At 48.5% G+C, this 9,825-nt stretch overlaps 1 protein-coding gene and 1 pseudogene across 2 annotated transcripts in view; one reads left to right on the top strand and one right to left on the bottom strand.

The window, feature by feature from the left end:
- LOC144603231 (class I histocompatibility antigen, F10 alpha chain-like) overlaps nt 1-9,825 on the top strand; it is a 1,654,937-nt pseudogene that overhangs the window by 676,413 nt on the left and 968,699 nt on the right. The gene's annotated exons all lie outside the window — the stretch shown is intronic.
- Nucleotides 5,475-9,825, bottom strand: part of LOC144603223 (zinc-binding protein A33-like) — a 36,289-nt gene continuing 31,938 nt past the window's right edge. The window contains exons 6-7 of the mRNA XM_078416422.1: nt 8,388-8,503; nt 5,475-6,483 (exon numbers count right to left, since the gene is read on the bottom strand). Coding sequence (XP_078272548.1) covers nt 5,951-6,483; nt 8,388-8,503 — 649 coding nt within the window. The 3' untranslated portion in view covers nt 5,475-5,950. The remainder of the gene's footprint in view (nt 6,484-8,387; nt 8,504-9,825) is intronic.

The following is a 9,825-nucleotide window of genomic DNA, read 5'->3' as shown; positions in this document are numbered from 1 at the left end:
TTTCTGTTTACATTGGGCGTGTCGTTCAATCGCCCCGTGTTTGTTGGGAAGCAGCTTCTCCTGAACCTGGACGTTTGCAGTTTTCAGACACCCATAATTAACTTCTTCCGATGGCAGGAGGGAAATAAGAGCGTAGCCAGGGTGGTGTGGGTGCTCGATGATGCTGGCTGCCTTTTTGAGACAGAATCACCTTCCATGGGAGGGAGGGGGACTGGGACTGGGCAGTGTCTGACACTTTTTGTAATCTCCTTCATTCCCGGGCGTTCGAGTTGCCGAACCAGGCCGTGATGCAACTGGTCAATATGCTCGCTACTGTACACGTGTAGACATTCAAGAGTATTTGTCCATGTACCGAATCACCTCTATTTGGGGAAAAAAATCCCTGAAGGGGAAAAATAAACCACTTAAAATGTAGTGCGAGTGTTTGCTGGAGTCCAGACAAGTTGGGGAGAATCAAATGAGATTCGTGTAAATGATTGGTACAGATTCAGTAAATCGCTGGAGGCACAAGCTGGAGTAAAATACAAAGTGCTGGAGGAACTCAGGCAGATGCTTTGGGTCGGGATATTACTTCCGACTTATTACTGTGGGGGGGGGGGCTGAAATAAGAGAGAGGTGGGGGCAGGACAAGGCCTGGCAAGTGATAGGTGGATACAGGTGGGTGGGGGGGGGGGGGGATAGATTGGCAGATGGGTGGACAAAGGCAGGAGATGAAAAGTAGACAAGAGGGTGTCAGGGAAAATGAGTGAAATGTAAAGCCAGAGAGAGGGGTATAGAAGGAAGGGGAGCGGGGAGAGGGGGAAAGTGGGTCAGGATGGTGGAAGTAATGGATGCACACTGGGAGTGGGGTCACTGGAAATTGAGGGGGGGGCATGGGGGAGGTTACTTAAAACTGGAGAATTTAATGTTCATATTGTTGGGTTTTAAGCTATCAAAATGGAATATGAGGAGCTACTCCTCCAGTTTGCAAATTGCCCCACTCTGGCAATGGAGGAGACCCCAGATGGAAAGATCAGTTTTGGATTGAAGACAGACACAAAATGCTGGAGTAACTCATCGTGTCAGGTGGCATCTCTGGAGATAAGGAATAGGTGATGTTTCGGGTCGAGGTCAGGTTTGGAATGGGAAGGGGAGTTAAAATAGTTAGTAACTGGGAGATCCAGAAGGCTTTGATGGACCGAGTGCAAGTGTTCAATGAAGGAGTTGTATCATTGTGTGTGTGTATGTGATTCTGTGTTTGCATTGTTCCATCAATACCCAGTGCACATTAAGGCCAGACTCCCCTTGGGCCTCGAGAGATTCGGGACAGATAGGCTGCTCAACCCACTGAAATTTACAAAAGCCCAGCACACAGATGAAAGCAGAGACATTTCCTTGAGATTTAAAGAGATTCAGCATGTCACCAAATACTCTGTCAAACCTATATAAAACTCAAAATGCGGAGTAACTCAGCAGGTCAGGCAGCACCTATGGAGGAAAGAGAGGGGTGATGTTTTGGATCGGGACTCTTCATCATTCCCAACCCGAAGCATCATCCATCTATCCACTCGGTCTACAGATGCTGCCTGACCCACTAGGCTACTCCAGCACTGTGTGTTTTTCTCCAGGGTCCAGTATCTTTAGTTCCTTGTATCAAAACGTGTATATATATGCACTGTAGAAATTCTCCTCTGTGCAGTTCCGTTCAGTTTCACCGAAGTACAGTGAATCAGGATACAGTAGATGACATCGTGGCCTGGTCTGGCAATTACAATCCACAGGAACGCAAGGCACAGCAGAGAGTGGTGGAGTCAGGCCAGTCCATCATGGGCACAGCCCTGCCCTCCATGCAACACATCTAACAAAGATGCTATCATCAGGCAGGGGGTACAGATGCCTGAAGTCCCACACCAGTAGATTCAGGAACACCTACTGTCCCATCGGGCAGGAGGTACAGATGCCTGAAGTCCCACACCAGTAGATTCAGGAACAGCTACTTTCCTACAACCATCAGGCTCTTGAACTGACAATCAGACCTCCACAATGGAACACAACAGACCATAATTGTACTCCCATGGAGTTGTTTTTCTAATTGTGTTTTGCAATAATGCCTTGTTTTTTTTTGCTTTCTTTTAACTGTCGTGTAGAATGTGTGTAGATTATCTATGATTTATGATTTTGTATGTTGTCTGAGTGTAAGTGATGCAAGCTATACCTCACTATACTTGTGCATATGACAATAAACTCAACTCAATTCAACTTGATCATGGCTGATCACGGCTGATGTGCTTGTAAGCTTAATTCCACATTCCTGCCTATACCCATAACTTTTTACCCCTTTATTGAAATGCCTTCAAGCTGCTGCCTCACGTTATTAGAGACCTGGGTTTGATCCTGAACTTGGGAGCTATCTGGGTGAAATGCTGTCACATAGGTTTCCTCTCACATCCAAAGGTGTGCAGTTGTGCAGAATAATTGCCTCTGTGAATTCCAAAGTGGCGCAGCGGTAGACTTCAGAGATACAGTGCGGAAACAGGCCTTTCGGCCCATTGAGTCTAGCACCAGAGATCCGGGTTTGATCGTGGCTACAGGTACAGTCTGTAGGGAGTTTGTACGTTCTCCCCATGACCGTGCGAGTTTTCTCCGGGTGCTCCAGTTTCCTCCCACATTCTAAAGGCGGACAGGTTAATTGGCTTCCATAAATATCCCAATTGTGTCGGATATGAACCTAGGATAAGCGGTGATTGATGATCGGCGTGGAGTATTGCAAGCAGTTCTGGTTGTCCCATTACAGAAGGCATGTGGAGGCTTTAGAAAGGGTGCACAGGAGGTTTACCAGAATGATAACGTAAAAAGGAACTGCAGGTGCTTGTTTATGCTAAAGATAGACACAAGATGCTGGAGTAACTCAGCATCATGATGCTACCTGACCCGCTGAGTTCCTGCAGTGTAACCTAGTCTAAACTAAACTCATTAAATTTATAAAATTCACACTTCTTTATTTTTCCCTACGGCCCGCAAAAATGTGCCAAATATATAATGTTACCCTTATGCTGAAAAGTTTGGAGGCCCCTGATTTAGACAAAGGAATTAAATATAACATCTCCGAGTTTGTGGAGACACGAGGCTGGGTGGCAGTGTGAGCTGCGAGGAGGATGCTATGTGGCTGTAGGGTGACCTGGATAGGTTGGGTGAGTGGACAGATGCATGGCAGATGCAGTGGATATATGTGAGGTTATCCACTTTGGTGGCAAGAACAAGAAGGCAGATTATTATCTGAATGGTGTGAGATTGGGAAAAGGGGCGTTGCAATGAGACCTAAGGTCCTTGTACATCAGTCACTGAAAGTAAGCATGCAGGTACCAAAGGCAGTGAAGAAAGCTAATGGCATGCTGGCCTTCATAGAGAAAGGAATTGAGTATAGGAGCACGGAGGTCGTACTACAGTTATACAGGGCCCTGGTGAGACCACACCTGGTCTCCTAATTTGAGGAAGGCCATTCTTGCTATTGAGGGAGAATCAGAACATCCAGAATCAGTACCCCATTACTGCTTTCTCCACATATCCCTTGATTCCGTTAGCCCGAAGAGTTAACTCTCTTGAATACATCCTGTGAATTGGCTTCCACTGCCTTCATGTGTAGGCAGTGGAGATTAGCTCATTTGGTATTATGTTTAGCACAGACATTGTGGGTTAAAGGTCCTCTTCCTGTGCTGTTCTATTGTATGTTCTTGGGGTAGACACCATAATAGCTTTAAGGTGAGAGGAGAGAAGTTTAAAGGAGTTTTATGTGGCAAGTTTTAGATTTCGGTTTTGGTTTATTTTTGTCACATGTACTGCAGTTGAAAGCTTTGTTTTACTTGCTATCCTTTCAAAATCAGATAACACTATACATAAGCACAATCGATCCAAACTCAGCTACAATAGGTGGAGTGAGGGACAAGATACAGACTGCAGACGACAGCTTTCAACACTGCAGAGCAACAGTTTCAGAGACAAAGTGCAATGTCTGCAATGGGGTAGAGCAGAATCAGACTGCACTCTAGCTTACGGCAAGACCATTGTCAAGGCCAAATAAGCCAAAGAAGGGGGGGGCGTGGCTGTGTTCTGCAGCTGCGGCTCACCGGCAGTCTCTCTGTCTTTTTTTTGTTTTTTGTCTACTGTCATCGTTTAATGTACGTTTTGTTTTATTTTTAACTCTGTGTATGTGGGGGGGGGTGGTGGGGTGGGGGGGTTGGGGGAAACCTTTTTTCAAATCTCCTCCTCAACGGAGATGCGACCTTTACCTTGTCGTATCTCCGTTCGCGCTACGGCCTAACATCGTGGAGTCGGCGGTCTCCAGCTGGGATCGACCTCAAAGACTCCGGTCGCAGGGCCTGGACTTACCATCTCGGAGGCTTCGGCCATGGGCCCTGCAGACCGCAACATCGGGAGCTCGCAGGTCCCTGGCTGGCGACTGGTTTTTGGGAGCTCCAGCCATAGCAGCTTCGACCACCCTGAAGTGCGAGGTATGATCGACCCGCTCGCAGGCCCTTCATCGCCCTGCGTGGCTCGGCCGCAGCACTTTCCATCGCCCGGTGGGGGCTCAGGACCTTCATCGGCCTGCTCGGCTCGGCCCTGGGACTTACCATCGCCCGGTGGGGGCTTCAAAAAGTTGGGAGCCTCGATCACCTCGTGGCACCACGGGAGAAGAAATCAGGAGGAGATAAGACTTTGCCTTCCATCACAGTGAGGGTGTGCCTAGAGCAATCACTGTGATGGCTGTTTGTGTAAAAATTGTGTAAAAAATTGTATCTGTGTGTCCTGTGCTTTTTGTTGTCTACTGCCGGACCCTGACGTGAGAGGACGCTGGCGTTGTTTATTCGCCGCTTCTCAGTTAGGATAGTTTGTCTGTCTGTTTTTATGTTTGATTGTTTATGTAAAGCGCTTTGAGCACCTGATAAGGCGCTATATAAAATAAATGCTTATTATTATTATTATAAATACCAGATGGGAAGGAGCTGTTCCTGAGTTTTGTTTAGCGGAGTGCAGTTCTCAGAATATATTTTTTTACACAAGAGAGCAGTAGGTGCCTGGAGCACACTGGCAGGGGAAGCGATGGAAGCAAATACAACAGCAACACTGAGGACACATTTCAAAAGGCACATAAACAGTTAGAGATTTGAGGGGATATAGACGAGGTGCAAGAAGATGGACAGATTAGATCCTCATCGGCACAGACACGATGAACCGAAGGGCCTGTTGTTGGTTCACACTGAAGATAGACACAAAATGCTGGAGTAACTCAGCGGGACAGGCAGCATCTCTGGATGGAAGGAATGGGTGACGTTTCGGGTCGAGATCCTTCTTCAGACTTTTAAGACCTGTTGCTGTGTTGTTTTGTTCCAGCTTTGATGAAAAGCTGAGCAGTGTGAGACTGGAGGTTTCAGCATTGTAGCCATCAGGGGGATGTGGATGGATGCAGAAAGACACATCACGTCATTTGGCATTCACACTTTATTTAACTTCATAAAAACCATTCTCCCCGCATCAACAACTCATCCCCCAAAAAACAACAAAGTGCGAATATTTGTGCTCACAGCAATATCAAACTGGACCTTGGATCCACACGCTTGTTAAACCCCCCACCCCGGTGAATGCTTTTTAAAGCAGTTATCACCGTACAATAGTCTGCACAGGTGATGCTGGAGGGGCATCTATCTGCAAGCACCACACAGCGCCCAACATGCTTTATCCACACCGTGAGGCAGTGGATCTACCACCTGCACCACTCTGCCACCCTTATTACCTTTAATGCTTCAAACCAAGGGGCAAGAGTGAACAGGAAAAGCCTTGGGATTATCCATCCCAGGTTGGACCAGCCCTGCGAACACCCTCCCAGGGTGAGTGTCAGGGTCAGTGTCAGGGGGCCAGCCTGAGTGGGCCGCTGCTCCTTGAGACCAGCCCTGCGGACACCCTCCCAGGGTAAGTGTCAGGGGGCCAGCCTGAGTGAGCCGCTGCTGCCTTCCTTCTTGTTGTGGGGGTTGAAGAGAGGGAGGAGTGTCTGGGTGAACTTGTGGTGCAGGGTGTAGAGGTGGCACAGGCTGTCGGCATCGTAGAAGGCCAGGTGCCCCTCCTCGTAGTCCAGGTAGATGCGGATGGTTTGCGGCTTGTGTCGGAGGGGAAGGCTCTGGGGCCCAGGGCCTCCCAGGTTGACCAGGTTGCCGTTGACCATCTCCAGCACCCAGTAGCCGTCCTGCGGCACCAACGGCCCGGTGATCAGCCGGTCGGCCAACTCGCTGGCCACCCCCAGCACCCAGGCCTGGTTGCCCCCCAGCTCCACGTCCCAGTAGTGCCGCCCCGACTTGAAGCCGCTGTCGGCCAGCACGCACAGCCAGTAGTTGAAGCGCTGGGGCGAGAGCGAGCACTCACGCCGCTTCTCGCCGTCCACCACACTGCGCAGGTCCTCGGACAGGAGCAGCCGGGGGTGAGCTGTCCTGGCGTTCAGCTTCAGGGACTCCCGGGCTGAAAGGCATGAAACAGTCGGTCAGTGGAGATTGTTCCCCACTGTGGGGCTCACACAGTTGGCTTCATGGAAGGAAGCAGAGGGCGATGGTGGAAGGTTGCTTTATGGACTGGAGGCCCGTGACTAGTGGGTGCCTCAGGGTTTGGTGCTGGGCCCATTGCTGTTTTGTCATCTCCATCAATAATCTTGATGAGAATGTGCAAGGCACGATTAGCAAGTGAAGATAGACACAAAAAGCTGTAGTAACCCAGCGGGACAGGCAGCATCTCTGGAGAGAAGGATGCCTGATGATCGAGAAGGATGAAGTAGGGTCTCAACCCAAAACGTCACCCATTCCTTCTCTCCAGAGATGCTGCCTGTCCTGCTGAGTTACTCCAGCTTTTTGTGTCTATCTTCGGTTTAAACCAGCATTTGCATTTCCTTCCTACACATGATTAGCAAGTGTGCAGATGACACAAAAGTGGAGGGTATTGAAGATGGTGAAGATAGTTGTCACAAATTGCAGCAGGATCTTGATCGTTTGGCCAGGTGGGCTGAGGAATGATTTCTGGAATTTAATGTAGAGAAATGTGAGGTATTGCATTTTGACAAGTCTATCATGGGCAGGACCCACGCGGTAGACAGGGCTCTGGGGAGTGCTGTAGAACAGAGGGATTTAGGAGTACAGGTACATAGTTCTTTGAAAGTGGCGTCTCACAAAGATAGGGTGATCAAAACGGCTTTTGGAACGTTGGCCTTCATCAGTCAGAGCATTGAGTAGAGAAGATGGGAGGACATGTTCCAGTTGTATAAGACATTGGTGAGGCCACATTTAGAGTGCTGTGTTCAGTTTTAGTCACCATGTTGCAGGAAAGATGTTGTCAAGCTGGAAAGGGTGCATAGATGATTTACGAGGATGTTGCCAAGGGTCGGGGGCCTTAGCTGTAGGGAGATGTCAAGCAGGCTAGGACTTTATTCCTTGGATCGCAGGAGCATGAGGGTTGATCTTATGGAGGTGCACAAGATCTTGAGGGGAATAGATCGGGTAAATGCAATTTTGCCAAGAGTAGGGGAATCGAGAACCAGACGACACAGGTTTAAGGTGGGGGAGGGGAAAGGTAATAGGAACCTGAGGGGTAACTCTTTTATTTTACACAAAGGGTGGTGGGTATATGGAACAAACTGCCGGAGAAGGTAATTGAGGCAGGTACTACCAGAATGTTTAAAAGTCATTTGGACAGGTACATGGCTAGGATAGGCTTACAGGGCTATGGGCCAAGCGAGGGCAGGTGGGACTAGAGTGGATGGGGCATGTTGGTCAGTGTGGGCAAGTTAGGCCAAAGGGCCTGTTCCTGTGCTGTATTGTTTTAAGTTCTGTGATCAATGATCTATGACCTGAAATATTAACACTCTGTTTCTCTGTCTAAATGCTGCTTGGCCTGCTGATTATTTCCATCCTTTTCTGTTTTATATTTTGTAATCCAGGACAAAGCTTGATTGGTTTCCCATCCACATTGGACTTTACTGGATTTAACTTGCACTAAACATTATTCACGTTATTCGCTTTATAATGTGTCTGTACACTGTGGATGGCTTGATTGTAATCACACATTGTCTTTCCGTTGACTGGTTGGCACGCTAAAACAGCTTTTCATTGTGCCTCGGTACACTTGACAATAAACTAAACTCAAACTCCCTTCATCACCAGTACAACGTTGCTACAGTAGTCAAGTTTCTGCAGTGGGATTTGCAACCTTCTAAGAGGCACGTGTGGGACCACTGAGTCATCGCACAATGTAGCCCCCATGTAATGGATGTATGAGCAGAACATCCCGAACCCTCAGTCTCCCTGCACCGCCCCCCCCCCCACCTCTGACCACCCCTTTCCCTCCATCCCAACTCTCCAAAAAGCAGGGTCACGTACCTGGCACAAGTGCTTTCAACTCATCCCAGATTTTAACGTAACGGAAAGGTGTGATGATGGAGTCAGTGTGGAGGTCGGTGGGAAAGTCCTTTGGTGCGATGTATTCGTGTTTGCATCTGGAACGTAGGATTGGAAGCTTGTGCACGTGAAGGAAGCTTTGCAAAGGCACAGATACCCACATTTCCCCCGCACCCTTCTGCAATCTGAGCCCTGGAACCAGCAGTGGGCCGTCTCTCTCTATGACTTCCCTCTCTCTCGATGTAACTTCAGGCAGCCCTGGGCTGCTTACTGTGCCCATTGAAAGTAAAACAAGAAAGGCTTTGAAATGCACCCTGCAGCCAACAATTTTATTTATATTGTCAGACTGCAGTCATTTCCCAGTTCCCCGAGGAAGTCAAGCAGCCAAATTATTTAGAGTGGGATCCCAACACTGTGATAATGGTGATGGCAAAGGAATAAATATTGTCCAAAACTGTACCTGTCCATCTTACACATGGATAGACACAACAATGTTTAAAAGAGCCATCAAGTGGAGTCACACTCAGAGTATTGACTAGAGGAGGTCATGTTGCAGGTATGCAAGGTGTTGGTGAGGCCACATTAAGAGTATTGTGTTCAGTTTTGGACACCAAGTTGTTGGAAAGATGTTGTGAAGCCGGAAAGTGTGCAGAGAAGTTTTACCAGGATGTTGACAGGACTCGGGGGGGGGGGGCTCAGCTATAGGCAGAGGTTGAGCAGGCTAGGACTCTATTCCTTGGAGTGCAGGAGTATGAGGGGTGATATTATAGAGGTGTAGATAAGTTAAAGGCGCAGCCTCTTACCCAGAGTACGGGAATTTGAGAACCAGAGGACGTAGATTTAAGGTGAGTAGGGGAAGATTTAATAGAAAACTGAGGGGTTACACAAAGGGCGGTACTATCTCAACGTTTAAGAAACACAGATGGATAGTTTAGTTTAGTTTGGAGATACAGCACAGAAACAGGCCCTTTCAGCCCACCGGGCCTGCGCTGACCAGCGATCCCTACACATTAACACTATCCTATGCCCACTAGGGACAATTTTTACATTTACCAAGCCAATTACCTACATACCTGTACATCTTTGGAGTGTGGGAGGAATCCGAAGATATCGGAGAAAACCCACGCAGGTCATGGGGAGAACGTACAAACTATGTACGGACAGCATCCGTAGTCGGGATCGAACCAGGTTTCCGGTGCTGCATTCGCTGTAAGACAGTAACTCTACCGCTGCGCCACCAAGCCGCACGGTCCCCGATAGGATAGGTTTGGAAGGATATGGGCCAAATGCAGGCAGGTGGGACCAGTGTCAATGAGACATGTTGGTGGGTGTGGGCAAGTTGGGCTGAAGGGCCTGTTTCAATGCTGTATGAATCTATGACTTTACGACACAAGAGACTGCAGACCCTGGAATCCAGAGC

Source organism: Rhinoraja longicauda, chromosome 19, assembly GCF_053455715.1.
Source record: "Rhinoraja longicauda isolate Sanriku21f chromosome 19, sRhiLon1.1, whole genome shotgun sequence".
Taxonomy (NCBI): domain Eukaryota; kingdom Metazoa; phylum Chordata; class Chondrichthyes; order Rajiformes; family Arhynchobatidae; genus Rhinoraja; species Rhinoraja longicauda.
The sequence above is the reverse complement of the archived record's forward strand: the minus strand, read 5'-3'. Positions and strand labels throughout refer to the sequence as shown.